The sequence below is a fragment of the Coffea arabica genome, chromosome 11c (genome assembly GCF_036785885.1).
Source record: "Coffea arabica cultivar ET-39 chromosome 11c, Coffea Arabica ET-39 HiFi, whole genome shotgun sequence".
NCBI classification, from domain to species: domain Eukaryota; kingdom Viridiplantae; phylum Streptophyta; class Magnoliopsida; order Gentianales; family Rubiaceae; genus Coffea; species Coffea arabica.
Genome location: NC_092330.1, coordinates 8,588,204 through 8,608,932, shown reverse-complemented (window position 1 = coordinate 8,608,932; position 20,729 = coordinate 8,588,204). Strand labels below are relative to the sequence as shown.

The window sequence follows — 20,729 nt, the reverse complement described above, 5'->3', positions numbered from 1 at the left end:
ACCACTTCCTCTATAAGTACCCCACACTCAGTTAAGATGTTCTCCGTTCGGTCCCTTACTTCTCTCACTACCCGAACGAGGTGACCATTAACCTCTTGTACTTGCTCTCGAAAAATATTGGTTCGCTCCTGTTCTTCGATAATAGAAGCATCAAACTCTCGAATTCTATTCCCTTGCATCCTTAGCACTGCTCTAAAGCGCTTGATCTCCGCCTGGTCCCGACGATTGACACTAGCCAACCTTCTCATCTCGTCCACTATGGCGAGGAGCACCCTATCGTGATATGAGTAGGTCCGCCAACAATCACAATGCCTGACCCTACGCCCTGGAGCTGATCGAAATACCGGCTCTCCTAGACATTCCTGATAGCTAAGTACCCGATAAGATCGTCCGGAACTCCCGTTCCCACTGCCTCCTTTCATTGCCTACAGTACAAGCAGTATCAAGAAAATAAGCAACATAGCTAGATAAAACAGGGTTAGCCATGTAATGCTCTAGGGTTTACATTTAGACATTCATACGTAACCCGTCACCACTATAAAACATTAATCCACTCAGACCAATTCAAACCTAGGCTCCGATACCACCTATGATGACCCCACCTCCCTCAAGGGCGTATCCCAGGATTTAGCAGACCGCCTACCTAACTCTCGCTAAGACTCACTTACATAATTTAAAAGACGAATTATAACTTCAAGAGTAAGAGTAGCAGCAGTTTCCAAACTTAAAATATATATATATGCACTCGGTCATCTCAAACGTCCAAACATAGTCAAAATACAGCAAAAGGTTCAATTTCTTGTTGAAATCCAAACCCTAGACGAGCATTAGTACTATAAAATTACAAAGCCAAAAGATCTGGATAAAATCCATTCGATCACAGTTACTTGCCCATGCTCGCACCTCCTGTAAGGAAAACAAAACTAATGGGATGAGCCATAACTCGGTGAAGTTTCAAAACAATTCATGCAAACAAAGAATCAATCTCAAAGCAAGGAAGAAGGCAGTCACTATGCAAATCAATAACAGGTAATCAAGAACAAGTGGTACATTCAAGTAAAAAGATACATATTTCCTCACATTGGCCGCTTAACTTGTAATCATTGACACTCCGTCAACCGCAGAATACACTATCAAGTCTAGTAGATCACCACTTCACGCCATCTTCGACCACCGATCATCCCCCTTACCTAGGCCTGCATCAAGTATAAGTAGGGCAATACTCGAGTATACCAAGGCCAATACAAGATACAAGACCCATGATTCATTGGTTACCTTGACCAAACTCTTGCTGGCTCAATTCGACCAACTAACCAATAGGGATAGGATCCCAAAACGAGTATAGTCGGCGAGATAACAACTCCAACCGGCTTTCAAGTCATGCATAGATATATCGATTCACAAGCAAACAAGTCCACAAGAATTCAAGCAAATTAGGTCGAGTGCGATAAAGTACACACTCGCCTTTACAATATCAAGTCAGTCTCAACAACCAGTCACATGAAACATCACATAATTCAAATCATGCAATTTGAACACTCAAAAATGAGTTACTGCTTATCAACGTCAAGCTCAGACCCTACACCCTGGTTACTCTCGAAATCTACGAGTGAATATCATATGGCAAGTTGCAATCAAACAAGGTTTCAAAATATACAATACTCCCTTGTTAATATCAAAGAAATATCATGGAAATGAACCTTATAATGCTTAGCAAACTATATGCAAGATACATGCACACTCCTCTTTGTTTTTAGAAAGAAAACGATTAAAACTTTTAAGTTTAAAACTTGACTTATGTAGCTTAAAATCATGCTTAAAATGGCCATTACTTTCTCCTTGTAAAATATAGTTTTTGGCAAAATTTGAACTTATAACCAAAGTAGAATCAAGCATCTATAAGCAAACTAAGTCCGAATCAACCACAACTCATCCTTCTACTCTCACTTTCACTCGCTTATACTATAAGAAAAGAAACGGGCAGCACCTCCCTTGTTTTTCCTTCAAGTTTTCAAGCTATGCTTCACGGCAAAACAGTCCAAATCAACTCCATAAGTTATAAGGTAAAAGGGGTTCTTTTACTAGGTCACCAAACTAACTAATTTAGGCAAATACACAGCATATATTCATCATATACTCAAACTGGAAAATTAAACTCTAGGCTGGAATTTTATAAACTAAGCTGAAAATTCCTATTTTGAAGCTAAAAATTCATATTAAATCTAGAAATCTTCATATTAAAACTCTCAAGTCCATAGCAAAGCTAGATATCATCATCTTATGGCTGGAAAATATAAATTAAAGCTGAAAAGTTCACCAATCTTCACAAATCCATGAAATCTTTCATAAAACCTCCATATTCAAGACATATTCAAAGAGAGTTTCTTAACCTAATACCTTCAAACCCCTAGGACAAAAATGAAAACCAAAGCTTTCCTTTCCAAATGACTCCACTACAAGCCTTCTTGTCCCTTTGTAGCAACTTTCTTCGGATTAGGTTAGTGGTTCTCGTTGATTTTCTCACTTAATCAAGCCAAAAGCTAGGTGAAAATTGAAGTTTCTCCCTCTCTTTTTCTCTCTCCTTTGGTCGGCCAAGAAGTACGAAAATGGAGGAAATTTTGGTGAAATGAAAGGTAAAGATGGAAGAGAGGTATTGGTCAAAGATAACCTTGATTGCTAACATTTGGCATCCAACCATTTTCTCTTCTTTTTTTTTGCTTCTTTTCCTCTCCAAAATTTCGGCCAACACCATAAAAAAAATAGGGAAGGAAAAATAAAAGAAAAATAAGAAGATTAAGGAAAGAAAAGTTTGGTCAACTGGTGTCTTTGACTGGTAACAAGCAGCGCGAGTTGGTTCAAGCCTATTTCTGTGTCTCTCTTGTATTTTTAACTTATGATTGACTAATTTACTCTTAGCACTTTTAATCACATACTTTCTCTTACTTAACACCCACTCTTATCCATCAAACTTAGTGCACACACCTCTCCAATTGATCACACTATCACAATGCACCATAAAACCTAGCATGCACCAAACTATAAAAGTAAAAGTAAAAACTCTCGACTCTATCGTAAAAAAAATGGTTACAAATATTAAATCAAGTAAATTAGTATTAAGAAAACCATGAATTAACTTATTCAAAAATAAAGAGAATTATAAGAAAATATAAACGAATTTTCAAATCCTCACAGAGTGCAACCGTCTTCTTTAATTTTTTGCCCATTTTTACTTCATAAGTTGCTTTCAATCCATGATGTTTGTTTACAACAACTTTTAGCTTACCCTTGCAATTAAACTCAAGAAATTCTCATATAGTGGGATTAATAGCATGAATAACAAATACAGAATGAGAGTGAATAGAATGTTTCATTTTATCAAAAATATTAAAATGAACTATTTCTTCATCAAATTTCATCGTAAGTGTACCCTTACTAACATCAATCTTAGTTTAGACAATACTCAAGAATGGTCCTCCTAATATAATAGGTGATGGATTTGGAGAGTTTTTATCATTCATATAAAACACGTACAAATCAACAGGAAAAAGTAATCCATCTACCTGAAATCAAACATTCTCAATTACTCCATCCAGATAAGCAAATGTATGATTAGCTAATTGAATCATAACCCAAGAGGGTCATTGCACAAACATTCTTGGGATTTATCTCAAGTTGCAAGGGTAATCTTCCATCCCTCTTAACTTCTAGGCTATTAACTTTAGTTGCCAATTGACTTATTTGATTTTCCAAATTGTATATGCTAGACTCTATCTTTTGCTGAGATTGTAAGGTGTGAGAAACCAACATTTTGACTATATTTTCCAAAGATGTACCTGATTTAGAAGAGGAAAATTGGGGCCTCGGTGGGTATTGTGGGTAGAATTCTTATTGGCTATTGAGGAAGAAATTCTGTTGGCTATTCCCTCTATAATTGAGGTTTGGATAATCCCTCTAACCCGAATTATACGTGTTGGAGTAGGGGTCATATTGCCTACGTGGTATGGGCACGTTGTCAACCATATTCACTCGTTCAGTACTCCCCTCTTGAAACATTGGACACATATCTGTGGAGTGACCTATATTCGTGCAAATCCCACACACCTTGACTTGTTGCGAATTCCCTATAGTTAGTTGTCTCACAAAAGATGTGAGTTCAAATAATTGTTGTTGAATAGATGAAATATCTACTTCATTCACTCTACGAATAGGAATATTATCGTGAAAGCCAAATTTTTGTGAATTTTCTGCCATTCTTTCAATAAACTCCCACACCTCTCTGGGGGTCTTGTTCACTAATGTTCCTCCACTCGTAGTGTCAATGATGTTCTAGTTAGATAGATGTAGCCCTTCATAAAAATACTAGATCAATAATCGATCGCTCATCTGATGTTGTGGACATCTGGTACACAATTTATTGAAGATTCCCCATGTTGCTGTTCGATATCACATATCTCTTTTCTCAAAATTATGGCACGAGAGGTAAGGAAATACTTTTCTAAACATTTCTTCTTCAACTCTGTCCAAGTTGTAATATTCCCTGTGGCCAAATAGTACAACTAGTCTTTTGTCGAATCCTTGAGGGAAAAGAGAAACGCCCTCATCTTTATTTGTTCTTTGATAACTCCAAGGGACTTCATACTTGAACATACTACATCGAACTCTTGCAAGTGCTTTTGGGGCTCCTCACCTAAAAGACCATGAAAAGAAGGTAAGAGGTGCATTAAACTAGATTTTAACTCAGTAGAAGTATTTTCATCTAAATTTGGAAAAGTGATGCATAATGTATGTTGACTTAAGTCAGGAGCAACCAACTACTTCAGTGTCCGATTATTGGCCATGGTGACTTCTTCTTCTTATAAATCACTTGAATTGTCAATCGAAGAATTTTTTAACTCAATTTGTCACACCCCATACTCGAAACGTAACACTACCATGCCCTAGACAAAGCTAAAGTAACAAGGCAACAAATTTCGAAAGAAACAACATTTACTGTATATAAGTTTTCCAAATCCGCAAATACAAGATTATTCATAATAGCAATTCTGCATTTTCCAAAATAAAAGCAAGATCAAACCTTCTACCATATATACAATATTCAAAATTTATGATAAAATATCTTATATAGAAGTACAAAAGTCATTCTCTAGCCTAAACCCACCTCTATTTTCATTACCACCCCCACAAGCTATCAAGGTCCACCTCAATGAATTCATTATTAATTGCATAATAATAACAAAGGGTGAACGAAATCTCACTCAATAAGTAGTGCATGTATCTCATTATTGGCTTGAACATGTTACATACATAGTACATTCCAAATATCATTAACCTATACATGTAACTTTATAAGAACATGGTCATTATAAACATTTTAATGGCACATCATACATCACAAATATAAAGGAGCTCAAACCATAAGACAACAATTGATCACATATATCCAGTTGTTATCTTAACCAGTTAACATGGTTCAAAGTGCTAACTACTACACAGTTAGCCCATTTCATATAGCTAATTACAATACGGTTAACCTATTTCATAAACCAACTACATGTGAGGAAATAGTTTTGTCAAATGTCTCTTATACATGAGTTCAACAAACATAGCATTTCATCTCTCTAATGGCCATGGTAAAAGTAATAACAACTATCACAAATTATACATGCTCATGCCACTTTAGCAATTAAACAAGTACCTTTTAAAAATCATCTTTCAAAAGATAAAGGACACATGCATCACTTACCTTAACCCAACAAACCAATACCCAATTTAACTCAAGTAATCCTCATAGTACATGTCCTTCTCACCTATTAACAATTCCAAATTACTTAATTTGAGACCCATGAAATGAGAAATATAGAAAACATGCATCCCACTCCTCTAAGATGAGAACCTAGTTCAAAGCAGCATTATGACATATGATATTCTAGTTTTGGCAGTGCTTAGTTAAACAAACATAACTTAAACTATACACATCGAAAAGCTACAAAATTAGTACCATTGGAAACTAGACTCCTAATATTACTAATGCCTACAAGTCACTGTTCTGTGATTTAAAACACAAACTAGCCTATCATCATTCAAAGGTCACGACATTTCTAGTACTACTATACAGTGCAGAACAAGAATTTTAGTCAACTTCCCAAATTTTCTGGTATCAATAGTGAAAGAATCAGAATCTGAATTTCATGCTGTTGAAAAGGTCTGTAAATCTGTTTTCAAATGCAACCAAAATCACTCAATTCCAAAATTTCTACACCAAGTTTTGACCAATTTTCCAAAGTCATGCAGGGCTGACTGTTATCACAGAAATAATGAAATTCATTTCTTAACTATGTATTACCTAGTTTCCACTCCATTTGTTATATCTAATCATTAATTATAAGTTCAATACGAAGATATACAAGAGATTATTCTAATCCAAAACCATCCAACCTTAATTTCCATTTCCCAACCAAATTCCAAGTGCAAAGCTTAACCAAAATCAAACTAAACCACATGAGTTTCATAAATAGATTCAAGTTTTAGAACTACTCATGATCACATCCACACACAAACAATCAACCCATGATCTAATCATCATCAACTTTATAACCACACAATCCACAACTTAAACTCAATATTTGACCATGAAAAATACATTATCTAACTAAATCAAGAACTAGTTACCACTCTGAAATCACAAGATACATACAATCTTACTTCTTCCAATCTTGAGTCATGAATCTACTCTTCCAAACCAATTAGCCAATAACTATGGCCAAGAACTAAACCTCACCTTGATAATAGACAAAGAAGAGTTCCCAAGCTCCACACCCTTCACATAGCTTTGATTCTCCTTGAATCCTTCTTTGTTGTAAGAATAGATAAGAAGAGAGTGAGGAAGACTTGGAGGAAGAAGAAGAAAAAAATAAAATTGGTAAAGTCATAAATAGGGAACTAGTGTGAATACCCGTGCTATGCACGGTACTGACATTATTAAAAGAAATTAAAAGAGGGGCTCATTTAAAAAATTTAAAAATCAGACCAACATAATAAAAATATAATATTTGTCTAGCAATAGTTTGAAGTATGATAAAATCTGTACATTATTTAAAAATTGCCATTTTTTGGAAGATGGATCCTGAAATAATAATAGAAATTTATATTAGAAAATGAATGATATATAAATAGAAATGAATGTAATCACATGGTTTATTTGATTTCAAAATGAAATACTTACAATCATTATACATTCGATTTGATAATTTTGTATGAAGGTGCGAACATTCTGCACACCAATCAACCTTTAGTATAGAAGCCAATGTTGGTGGTTTAATTAACTCTATTGAATTTTGTGGAGTTCATACTATAAATGAGAAGGCATGATCTTTGGTCTACCTACACTTTCCTAAGAATGAAGAGCACATAGAATTCGAAATTAATGTATTTTTTACATAGTTTAGAAATAGTATTATAAAAAATAAAAATGGATCAAGAAATTCTACCTTCCTTTGTAATTCTCTAAGATAAGAAGTATCACAATGAAATACGAATCGTACATGTTTGCCTTGTAAATTAAGATGCAAGTTACCACTGGAATCTCCGATTTGTATAAAAACATTGTACTATGTAGCGCCCCATTTTTCGAAAAATAAAATTACGTGTTATAAAATGAATTTTTGATTAATTTTGAGTGAAAATGAGTTTTTGATTTTTTGAGAATAAAAAAGAAAAAGGGCCTAAAATGGGACTAAAAAGTGCGACGATTTTGTCCCAACATAATAGTTTAAAAAGGATTTTTAAGAAAAAATAGGAGTCGCCACTTGGTATTGAGTTAAAGTGTACCAAGTCATCCAAAAATGTATTTTTTTTATAAAAAATAGGTAAAACCCTTTTTAAATGATTCCAGGTCTTTGAAAATAAGAGAAAAAAATTTCAGGAGTCACGGTTGAAGAAAGAGAAGACAAAGATTTGATCTAAGGCACCTTTTCAAGCTAACCAAGGCTAGTTGCATGATTTAGTCGAAAATTTTCTTAATTTAACCTATAAAACTTATCACATTTGGATGTTACTATATGGATGCAAATCTAGACCTAATGAATATTAAGAGGGTCGAATATCTCTTCAAAGTTTAATTGGTACAAATCACATTAATTGCGATGTCCAAAAATGATTCTTAGAAGAGGTCACGAATATGGAAAAATGAAACTCAAAGAAAAGAAGAATTATAATATATAAATATACGTAACCTAAAAAGAGGAATGCAATCAGAACGGGTATGGGGGACTAAAATTTGTGACTTTAATTTTCCTTTTTATAGAGGAGATACGAGCATGCTAAAGCTAAGAAGCCATACTCGTTCATTTCCATATTTGAAGGATGACTCCCATATCCTAGTCAAGCAAATGAACTAAACTATGTCTAATTCTCTAAATGGAATGCAAGTCTAAATATCATGTTTTGCACACATAGGGGTAAGGGGGATAATATATAGAGGAAATATTGTGGAAGATGTGAAAATATCCTAAAAATGAAAAGCATGTATGAAATGCAATGAATGTCATGTAACAAATATGAATTTAACGAGAAAACGGCTTAAAAGGTCTAGCGTTGGACTAGCCGATTTCTACAAGTCTCCACTAGCATTGGACTAGTGAGAAATCGAGAAGAAAGGTCACAACTAACGTTGAACTAGTGTGGTGACGTCATGCATTTAATATAACTAAATAAATCATATAAAGCATAATTAAAACAAGTAAACACATAATGCATATAGAACACATAACACATATGTATAATTTCTAGATGCAAAGGCCTAGTGAAAGCGAATAAACATGTAAGCACATAAGCAAATAAATGCAAATAAAAGCCTAACTATTACATTTGGGACCCTAACTACAATCTAATGAGAGAATTTTAAAAATAATAACCTAACTATTACATTTATCTAACTAAATACATTTTTAACAAAAATTAAAACCTATCTATTACATAGGCTAACTAAATACATGTCTTGAGCACCTATCTATTGCAATTCGACATTTTAATGCCTCTCATATAATCACTAAAAATTAAATAAATGAAACTTAAAGTGAATAAAATGAGTAATTAAAAGAAAAGGCACTCAAAACATGCAATTACACATAAAAAGTATATAGGAGCATATAAGAGAATTTAAAATAATAAAAGAAGATATTTCCCTTGAAGTGGTGACTAAATGGGGTGAAATTTGCCCTATTTATACTTCAAAATCAACAAAATAATCAAGACACCAATTTAATTGGAAAGAAATGGAAATAATCATGCAATCTACCAATTAAAACACTTAAATGAAGTATAACTAACAATTAAAGAAGAAAAGTAACTTGTATTTAAGAAATCAAAACTACTAGGGACCTAATTATAAAAAATTAAGAAAGTTTTTGGGGTCAAATTATAATTATTATAAAATTTAGCATCAAAATGAAATAAAAATAAAGTTAAGTGACCTATTTGCAGTTAAATTAGTGACCTAATTGAAAGGAATCAAAGGTTTTAGGGCCAAAATATATTTACACAAAAATCCAGAGGCTAATCTGAAATTACGTTTTCTGGTTTCTAATAGGCCAGAGGCCAATGGGCTATTTTTCACTTTCTTGGCCCGAAGGCTTCTCAAGCCCAATCGAGAGTCTGAAAGAAAAAGGCAGGCCAGCCTACCTTTTGACCCAGAAAAAACTCAACCAAAATGTTGGATCTTAACCTCCTAAGCCCAAACAGAAATTCAATCAAAATAAATTCAAATCCACTTGCCAGGCCCAACCAAAATAACCATAAACCCAAAAACTCACTTTCTTACAATACCCAACCAAAATATTAAATCAACAAAAATATTTAACCCTAATTATATTCTAAAATCCAGAATTAATCTATCCAAAAGACCACTTAAAAAAAATGATAAAGATGATTAAAACTTAAAAGGGAGAAATAAGATAGATTTTTCCAAGTTTTGGGCCATAGTGAAATTAATTAAAACTTAGGGGGCAAAATGCAATTGTTGAAAAAAACCATGCAAATGGTTCGAAGAGCTTTCTTCATCTTCGTAACTATCTTCTGCAACATTCTGGGTTTATCAAACATAGCAAAGATTGACACAAATGTTGCATCATAAAAGGAAAATAGTCAAGACTTGAGCAAATCAAGTCAAAATCTTTTCCAAGCTCTTAGCAAGATCACCATTAACAAGTTGTTCCAACTTCAGCAGATTCCGAGAGCCAGAGGAAAAAATGAAGAGATGGAAACGAAAAACAGTAAACTTGCTCACTAGTCAAATCATTCACATGTATTGCCCCATTTTTTTGAACAAAAAGCAAAGATTAAACTTATTAAACGCAGCCCTGATCAACCTAGGAAAAACGCAGCTTGCATAGCCTAGATACTAAACCCAGCAAATAAGCAAGAACCCAACGCTCCAGTTTAGAAGATTTGATTTCATATAGGAGTTGAAATGAAAAAGAGAAGGGTTCAGGGTTACCTCTTTTGCTGCCTTTGGAACCGAATCCTCAGTAAGAATCCGCAAGAGGATGATTGAAATCCACGAAAATTTGAGGGAGACGAGTTGCAGGTTTTTCAAGGGTTGATGAAAAGCAGATTCAAGCCCAAATTTCACGCATCTGGAGACATTTTTTCTTGAAGTTTTGTGAACAAAAGTTGTACTTCTACAAACTTAGATAGTGCAGATTCAGATAAGAAGCAGATATCACTGAGATTGAGGTCGGATTTTGCTCTAGAAAGAAGCCAGATGTTTAACCCTGGCTCAAGATTTTTCACGAAAGTTTTTTTCTGCGCTTTTTCTTTCTTTTCCTCTCAGATTTCTCTCTTTTTTGCTGTTTTTTCTTTCTTCAGCTGCCACCTCTCTCTTATTCTCTCTCTTGTTGCGTTTTGTGGCCTTTTTATAGGCACCAAATACCCCAAAACCCTCACCTCAAAGGTGAGGATGGAGGTTGGTTTTTTTCCCAAAATTTTGAGCCATTTGATGGCATTTCTTCTAGAAAAATCTTGACAGAGATAAAAGGGGTGAGTGGCAAAGGGTTGCGGAAAAGGAAAAAAACAAAAATGAGTGGATTTGGAGGCCAAAAATGGCCTCTGCAATTTTGTCCTTGATCCTCTATGGCTTCTGGTACGAAACCACTGGCGCGCGTGCGTGGATTTTTTTTTTTTTTTTTTTTTTTTACAAAAATCTGTAATTTTTATTTCTTTTCTTTTCTTGTTTTTTCTAATTTTCCTTTCTGCTTAATTTTTCTAAAATGAATTGAAAAAAGATGATTTTGTAAAGAAAATGAACAAAATAAACTAAAGTAAGATTTACAACAAAAACAACTAAATAGTAATAAAAATGAAGAAAATAAAGTAAAATAATATAAAAATATCTAAAATAAAAATAAAATGGTAAATTTGTTTTTTGGTAAAATTTTGTTGTCTACAAACTACCTATTTAAGAAGAAAATATTATATACAATACAGAAAAACATGTTGAAATTAATGGTACGTGAAATTAATTACTTGACAATAGCATCGACCATGTCATTACAATGCATACATATTGTTTTTACAAAATGACCTTCACATGGTTGTCCACAATTTTTGCATAGCTTATAGAACATGTTTTCTATATTAATGCTCTAAATGTAAGCAAGTATTCAAAAATATTTAACCAAGTAAGAATGAAAGATGATATAGGTTATGATTATGAATTGAAAAGTTTGTTCGACAATTAATTAAAGCGGTGTAATTTTACCATAGGCATGATTTTGAATTTAAGTGCCGTTGAAGTGTTTGTAGGTGGGATTCGTCCATGTTGAGATTATGGTAGGTAGTGTTTTTTTTCTTACTGTATTTGGTTTGAAGTGTTTGCCCACGTGATTTGCAAGGGACGTCATAGGGGTGGTTATTATCTATTAATTAAGGGATAAAGATTACTATATTAAAAAAATATAAAATTGTAATAAAATTAAAGTGTGTTTATGATTTGTAAATGTGATTTGTAGGGTGGTTATTATCCATTAGTTAAAGGATAAATATTACTAAATTTAAAAAATCTAAAATTGCAGTAAACAAGGATTTGGATTTCAGACGCTTTTGGAAGCCCTTCTTCAAAAACCTGTCCTCTAATACATTTAGATATAGATTCCCACTACCATAATATATTCTTCCAACATTTTGCTTAATTGCACACCAACCCCTCAACTTCTTTAGTCTTAACAATGAATTCAAAAACTTTATTGTTATTCTCTTAAAATCTCCAAAATGAAGAGTTGCGTATTACACAATTGCCAAATTAAGCCCTGGGGTTGTAGTAGATGACTGCTTCTCCTTGTGTTATCTGGTCTCTTTCTTTAGCCTATGCGCGGTCTTCTTAACCTTAGGATCAAAGATTAATTTACCTGTACAAGAAGAACAAGACATAAACTAGAAAAATACTAGAGAATAAAATAAAATACACTAAAAAAGAAACAAATAAACTAATGTCAATCCCTGGTAATGATGCCAAAAATTGATAGGTGTTGAATCTATACAATAATAAAAATCCTACTCAAGAAAATATAAATTTTGTATATAGCAGTGAGTAGGGTCATCTTCACAAATATTGGGGAGAAATTTGCTTCTTTTTAGAGTGAGAAATATGGGGGGAATTTTCGTAAATTCAAAAGTAACTAATTAACTAATTAAAAAAATTCATGGAAATAAGTAGGAATTAAATCAATCATAAACACGACTCTAACAAAAAATGCAACATTTCAGATACAGTTCACACAACTGATCATTGATGCAAGAATATTTCAATCACTCATTAATAGATTGGTTATAGCCATCAACAAGATTTGACAACCAACTTTTCCTTACTTTTCGATAGTCAAAATGCGATCATTAATTATTTCTTTACCAAGAAATAACCCTAGGTACGACTGTAGGATCTAATTTCTTGATTACATTAAAAATTAGAAAAGTCCAACTCTAACTAACAAACATCAACAAACATGATATGAGGCCAGGTTTGTTTAAATTAGATCATACATTTTCTTAACATCAAACCAATCACGCTAGTTACCACCAGCATTAACCAATCAAATAATTACGAATTTAACTGGTTAATATGACAGTATATTATTAGGTTAATTCAAATATCGGACCCTTGATATTCAAATAACAAAACAATCATAAGAAATTAAATCATAAAACATATGAATACCTATGAACTAAAAAAAATTAAAAATTAATTCTATCTCACAGAGGTTTGGAAACCACGTCTTCAAGTTGACCTTTGGTTAGAAGAGGAAATTGGTTGTTCACATTGAGGAAAAAATCCCATGCAAAAGATGGAGAATTTTAAAAGCCTTTTTTCCTCCAAAGAAGAAGATACGATGTATATGTTTTTCGCTTGAAAGACAAAAAAGTCCCGAGCCAGCCGTTCTCTTGTTTTCTTCCTAACTACTTTCCTAATTTTTAGCTATCAAGATAAGGGATAATCCCTATTGGAAAAGGAAATCCTAAAAAAATAACATAAACAAATAGTTTTTAATATGAATTGGAAACTAATGTCTTGGAAGAAAAATCACGTTCACACTTCAGCTCAAGAATCCCAACTACTATAAGAAACTTGTCTGCATCAGAATCCCAAGTTTTCTGAACTTGACGCTAAACTGGGCATATGTCTTTTGGAAAAATCGCCATTTAAGTTCTTTTTGTTCCACATTTCTACAATTAACACAATTTATCAAATATGAGTAGAATCTATCAATTAATACAAAATACAATATTTGGTCAAAAATCAAGGGACAAATATTCACAAATTTACTAACAAAATGCACCCAATCACTCATCCTTGCTCTTTTAGTTCTTGAAAACCATCCGACTTTTTTTTGTTTTGTTTATTGTTTTTCTTGTTTGTGTTCTCTTGAAATGTTGATATACATGTACTTCACTTACTTGGACAGGAAATGCCTGGCACAGCCCCGTGTCACTTTTTTTGTACATAATTTTGGTATGATTTAGGAAGTCTTTCTTGCACAATATACTACATAACTGAGTTCTTTTTTTTCTCTCTCTCTCTATTCCTGATCTGGTTTGGCGGCTGAGGACGGTCATTTCGGCTTCTCCTCAATAAGGATCACTTCGGCTCCATATCAACCTAAGACTGCCTTAGGGATCAGAACCCCCGGCGTCTGGGACTGAGTAGGGTTCACTTCGGCACAGCTCCCACCAACAGCCGTGGTGGAGGACGTGTCCCTCAACCTGTAAACACTTCTGACAGGTGATGGGATAGCCAGGTTTGGATACAGTCTGACACTTGCAAGAGGTCAGACTGCTAATAGGACTTGCTGCCGCCGCCAATCTGTCAATCACAGCTAACACCCTCAGGTTGTCATTTCCAAGGAGGCTGGATCCTATCATACCTCCCTCCCATCATATAAATACCCTTAAGTCCTAAAGCAGGGGTAAGCTCTCACTATTTATCTGATTGAATTTATTTCCAACTGGGACGTACTAACTAGAGCGTCGGAGGAGAACCAAGGGAGCTAGTCCCGCCGTTCTTGTTTGAGCAGGTGATTGTCCGAGAAAGTGTCCACACTACCGAGGTTCACTCCAGCAGCCTTAACAAGGTCAGGTCTGTCAAAAATCACCTCTTCAATTGGTGCCGTCTGTGAGAACGAAGATATCTCAGAATGAAGCCCACGCGTTCTAGGAGTAGGAAGGTTCTCACCATTGGGGCTCAGCCGAGCGCTGCAGTCCAAGAAGAAGATATGGCCGAGGGGCAGGGACCCCCAGAGCCCCAGCCAACAAACGAAGAAGCCATGACCAAGATGGCCGAGTTTGTGGTAGAAAACCCTAACGTCTTTGAGGAATTAGGAAGGTACTTTAAGAGGCAAGACAAACAAAAGGCCGAGTCCTCCAAGAGGAAATCAGACGAATCTCCCGAGCATCTATCTGATGAAGAATCTGATGGAAGACACTTGGCCAGGAGCACTTCGAAGCAAGCCATGTTTAAGGTTACTTCCAAAATTGCTTCTTTATCCAAGGCTTTTTCGCGAGGTTTGTTAGGAGGGAGAGCTGACGAAGAACCCCGGCTCCTGGGGAGGTTCGGAGTGGATTACATGAGAACTCCGCCTTTCACAGACGAGATCAATGAGGAGAGGCTTCCTTCAAATTTCAAACTCCCCACGATAGCATCTTACGACAGCTGAGGTGATCCAGAAGACCATCTCACGCGTTCATCTCAGCATTCCGATTATATTGCATCCCCGACCCTGTTATTTGTCGGGCTTTTCCAGTGTTTTTCCAAGGGACAGCTCGAAAATGATTTGGGGCCTAGAGGCTAGGAGTATATCCACCTTGGGGGAACTGGTGGAAAAATTCCTCCATCGTTTTGTATCCTCCAGACCTACGACCAAGATCTCGACGTATCTGTTGAATATACAGCAGAACTCGGGAGAGTCACTTAGGTCTTATGTACAGAGATTTCAAGATGAGAGCGTGCAGATATCCGACCCCAACGAGCAAGTGACTATAGCTGTCTTTACTAACGGGTTTGTGGTCGAGACGTTTCACACCGTGAGACACAAGAAATATCCTCGCACGCTCCAAGATCTTTGGTTGAAGGTCGAAAAAGACATACAAACCGAAGACCTCAATCATATGAAGAAAGAGGCCCAAGTAATCCGGTCAAGATCTGACCCTAGGCGGAGGGAGTCAAATGGAAGTGAGGTCAGAAACAGCAGAGATCTCCAGAGCCTCGGCCGAGACCGCCGGAGCGTCTTCGACAGAATAGCCAAGGGAAAGCCGCCAGTCTTGGAAGCCGAGTTAACTCCCTTGAACACCAACCGATCCCATGTGCTGTCTGTGATGGACCAAAATGGACTTGGGCGAGCCACTCCAAAGATGAACGGAAAAAAGGAGAGAAGAAATCCTGACCTGTACTGCCTATACCATCGAGTTGTTGGGCATGAGACAGAGGACTGTAATGACCTTAAGAAGGAGATAGAGCATCTCATTAAGCAGGGTTATCTCAAGCAATTCATCCGACGAGATGCGAGTTACAATAGGAGCGAATCCCGTCGTGAAAGCCGTGGCAACCAAGGCCGAGATGACAGGCAGGGTGGTAGAAGCAGTTGCCGACCCCCGGAGGGTCCCAAGGATGCCAGGAAGCCTCCCAGAGATGGGTCCCCCGGTCATGGGTCAGGCTATGGGCCTAACATCGTTGGAGTTATTAACACCATAGCCTGTGGTCTGACGGGAGGGGACAGTCAAAACTCCCGAAAAAGAACCTACCGACAGGCTAACCCGAACTTAACTGAGCCGAGTTCTCGGCTGTCCGAGGTAATCATATATGGCCCAAGTGATCCTGTCCCAGCCACATCCAGCAGTCATGAGGCCTTGTTGATTGAGGTACTAACCAACAATTACGTCGTCAAGAAAATGTACGTTGATCCAGGAAGCTCAGTAGACGTCATGTATTATTGGACGTTCGAAAATCTGAAACTTATAAGAGAGTAGCTCAACCCAATCAGGACATCTCTTGTGGGCTTTGGGGGACACGTTGTCTACCCCGAAGGGATGGTCGCGTTAACGGTGACCGTCGGCCATCACTCTCGGTGCCGAACCATTCCAGTTAATTTCGTGGTAGTCAGGGCTGATTCTCCCTATAACCTGCTGATGGGTCGGCCCACCTTGAACGCTTTGCGAGTTGTGTACTCAATATACCACTTAAGTTTCAAGTTTTCAACTCCCGCGGGAATCGCTGAGATGAGCAGCGATATCTGTGCAGCACGGGAATGTTACCTCGCTACGTTGCAGGTTGCGTCTTCATTGACGTTCGAGCCTAGGACTGAGGGCAGGAGGTCTAGTATTCTATTGATAGACTGCATCGATCCTCACCAATCCGTGAAGCCTCAAAGGCTGGAGACCGGAGACGAGGTTGAAGATGTTATGTTAACCCCTGCCAGCCTCGATCAGACCGTCCGCATCGGTACCGACTTGCCCGAACCGTTCAAGGGCGGGGTTGATTGAGCTCCTCAGGGAGTATCACGATGTCTTCACCTGGTCCGCTGAGCAAGTAGTCGAGGTGCCTAGTCAGCTTATGCTGCATGAGTTGAAGGTGGATCCGAGAGCCCAGCCGGTCAGGCAGAAGAGGAGACACTTCGACTCGAAGCGCAGCAAAGCTATAACGGAGGAAGTGGACAAGCTCAGGCCGGCACGAATGGTCAAAGAAGTCCAATACCCCACTTGACTATCCAATCCAGTGATGGTCAAAAAGGATTCAGGTGAGTGGAGAATGTGTGTAGACTTCACCGATCTGAATAAGACTTGCCGAAAGATTGTTACCTGTTGCCGAGAATTGACGTGCTAGTCGGCTCGGCAATGGGATACGAGATTCTCTGCTTCCTAGATATTTTTAAAGGCTATCATCACTAGGAATGAGTGAAGAGGACCAAGAAAAAATGGCTTTCTTCACGGATCAGGGGGTCTACTGTTATACGACTATACCTTTCGGGTTTAAGAACGCTGGAGCTACCTACCAGCGGTTGATCAACCGAGTCTTTAAAGCTCAAATAGGTTGCAATGTCGAAGCATATGTCGACGACGTCCTACTGAAAAGCAAAGAGACTTCGGCATTTTTGTCTGACGTGAGAGAGGTCTTCGGGGTCCTCCGTGATACTCGCATGATATTAAATTCCAAGAAGTGTGTGTTCGGTGTCACTTCGAAAAAATTCTTGGGATACTTAGTATCACGACGAGGTATACAAGCGAACCCTAACAAGGTGAAGCCCATTCAAGAAATGTCTTTACCGCGGACCCCTCGCGAAGTGCAAAGTTTGACCGGACGCTTGGCCGCCCTGAATCGATTCCTGTCGCAATCTGCAGCCAAGGCATTGCCCTTTTTCAAGGTACTCAAGAAAGCTGACAAGCTCACCTGGACTATGGAATGCCAGCAGGCTTTCGAAGAGGTGAAAGAATATCTTCATCATCTCCCCACGCTTACATCACCTTGACCTGGGGAGACCTTATACCTTTACCTTTTGGCCGCGGACGAGGCTGTCAGCGCCGTGCTAATTCGGGACGATAGGGTTCAAGTACCCATTTATTACGTCAGTCGAGTTCTCTGTGGCCCTGAGACCCGGTACACCCGAGCAGAAAAGCTCGTGTTAGGGTTAGTCCACGCGACCCGCAGACTAAAGTCTTACTTCCTAACCCACCCTATAACCCTACGGACTGATCAACCAGTTAGGCAGATTCTATCATGTCCCGAGGCATCCGGATGGCTCACTAAGTGAGCTATTGAACTGGGGGAATATGACATAACCTATGAGCCCCGAACTGCCATCAAGGCCCAAGATTTAGCAGACTTCTTGGCCGAGCTCACCTTCCCTGGGAGCCGAGACCTTCCTTTGACCGAAGCTGGACCCCAACGATGGACCTTATATGTGAATGGATCTTCCAATAACGGGGGTAGCGGAGCTAGTTTGCTCCTCGAAGACCCTCATGGAAAGACATGCTCTTACGCACTCTGATTCGACTTCGCCGTGTCAAACAATGAAGCTGAGTACAAGTCCCTCATCGTAGGCTTGCAATTGGCCCGGAGGCTTGGTGCCCACCAAATCTCAGTTTATAGTGACTCCCAACTCGTATTATACCAGATGCAGGGAGAGTACGAAACTAGAGAGGAAAACATGCAATAGTACCTCTTTAAAGTTCACAAATTAGTAGCGTACTTCGGGTCATTTGACATCCAAAGGATACCCCGGTCAAAGAATAGGCGGGCTGATGCCTTGTCAAAAATTCGCCTCTATCGCGTTTGCCACGCTCAATAAAACGGTTCACGTGGAGGTTCGATTTGAGTCGGGGTACTTCGAGGAGAAGGTTTACCCAGTGACTGTAGAAGATACTTGGATGAGTCCTCTTATCAACTTTTTTAGACAAGGAGTTCTCCCAGACGACAAGGCCGAAGCGAGGAAAATTTAGAGCAAAGCGGCTAGATAAGCATTTCAAGATGGTAACTTGTATAAACGTTCTTACCTCGGCCCGTGGCTGTGCTGCGTCACAGCCGAGAAGGGTGGAAACATCCTCCGAGATATACATGAAAGATTGTGCGAGGCACACGTCGGGCATCGGATATTGGTTAAGAAGGCCCTATTACTTAGCTATTTTTGGCCAACCATTCGGCAAGATGCCCAGATATTGGTCCTGAGTTGCCCCTCCTGCCAGCACCATGCGCCCGCCTGAACACCACCAGCCGACCAACCTCATGGTCCCCATCGCGTCTTCGTGGCCGATCGAGCAATGGAGGACAGATATCATTGGCCCTTTCCGGAGGGCCACAGGTGGCTACGCCTATGTCGTAGTGGCAATAGACTATTTTACGAAGTGGGTTGAAACCGAAGTTTTAAGAAGTATCACTGACCAAGCTATCCAGAAGTTCTTGTAGAAGCATATAGTTTGCCGCTTCGGGTTATCTCGGATCGTCATCTTTGATAATGAGAAGCAATTTGTTGACAACCTCTTCAAAGCATGGTGCGGCGAACTTGAAATCAAACAGCATTTCACTTCGGTTGGACATCCTCAAACCAACGAACAGGCAGAGAATTTCAACTGAACACTTTTATACGGCCTCAAGACAAGGTTAGACCAGCTCGGAACCTCCTAGCTAGACGAGCTCCCTAGTGTGCTTTGGTCTTATCAAACCACACCTAGGATGGCCACACAGGAGACCCCGTTCTCGCTAACTTATGGATTCGAAATAGTAGCCCCTGCCGCATTCCTTATCTCGAGCCCTAGAATAACGGCCTTCGTCGCCGAGACTAATGAAGAAGAACGAAGGACTGACCTCAACCTTTATGAAGAAACGAGAGATGCTGTGGCAGCCCGGATGGCCCTGTACAAGAAAATTCTAACTAGCTATTATAATTCCCGTGTGAAAAATCTTCGATTTAACCCGGGGGACCTCGTTCTCCGAAGGAACTTGGTCAGCCGAGCTGAGTCCCAGGGCAAGTTATCTCCGAATTGGGAGGGACCGTACCGCGTGGTTGAAGTTAGCCAAAATGGATATTGTAAGTTGGCCTACCGAGATGGTTCCTTAGTACCTAGGACCTGGCATGCCCAGAATCTCAAATTGTACTTTCCATGATACTTGCATTTTATTTGAAGTTACTTACGCCTATTCTGCATACTTAGTTATTTTCTTGGCACTATCACATGGTGTTGTTAAAGAAAATAGGGGGACAAACAAGTAGTAAACGAATAAAGAAGCAAGATACTAGAAGGTGGAAGTAATAGAAAATGGGAATTCATATTAATATTAACGAAGGACAGGTACAAAAATTGCAAGTACAAAAGGCCGAGGCTTAGAGCCCTGCTAAGAGTTTCTCGCCTTAGTAGATCCCTGGCCCGTAGCATTCCCGGTTCCCCCCATGGCTGCTCCACCGTCTTCTTCGCCTCTCTTGGCTCCGGACTCAAATTCCGCCATCTCGCGGTTGAACTCTTCCCGCACCTTGGTCAGGTTCCTCCCAACTTGAATCCATTCGGCCATGCGATCGCAGAGCTCCTAGACATCCTCGTTGTAACTCGTCTTATCCTTAAACAAGTCCACTTGTTCTATAGTGAGGAAGGGAGTGACCTCTTTGATAGCTGCAATGTAGCCGAACATATAGTTGGGCAGGGTGAGTTGACCGAGGTCATGAGTGAAAGTCTAGAGGAACGGAAGGCTTCCACTGCCGAGG

General features: G+C 38.4%; 1 protein-coding gene and 1 long non-coding RNA gene across 3 annotated transcripts; one reads left to right on the top strand and one right to left on the bottom strand.

Annotated features, from left to right (window-relative positions):
* Window positions 1–4,389: 4,389 nt before the first annotated feature.
* On the bottom strand, window positions 4,390–10,983 carry LOC140016940 (uncharacterized). 2 transcript variants are annotated; one of them, XR_011823228.1, is made up of 3 exons: window positions 10,493–10,983; window positions 6,779–6,849; window positions 4,390–4,687 (listed from the first exon to the last, which is right to left on the bottom strand). It is a non-coding gene; the product is annotated as an uncharacterized lncRNA (long non-coding RNA). The 2 variants fall into 2 exon arrangements; XR_011823229.1 differs by having other exon boundaries at window positions 6,779–6,846.
* A 4,329-nt stretch (window positions 10,984–15,312) lies between these two features.
* On the top strand, window positions 15,313–16,509 carry LOC113715897 (uncharacterized). Its single transcript, XM_027240203.2, has one exon. It carries the CDS (start codon window positions 15,313–15,315, stop codon window positions 16,507–16,509), a length of 1,197 nt encoding a protein of 398 aa, XP_027096004.1.
* Window positions 16,510–20,729: the final 4,220 nt, after the last annotated feature.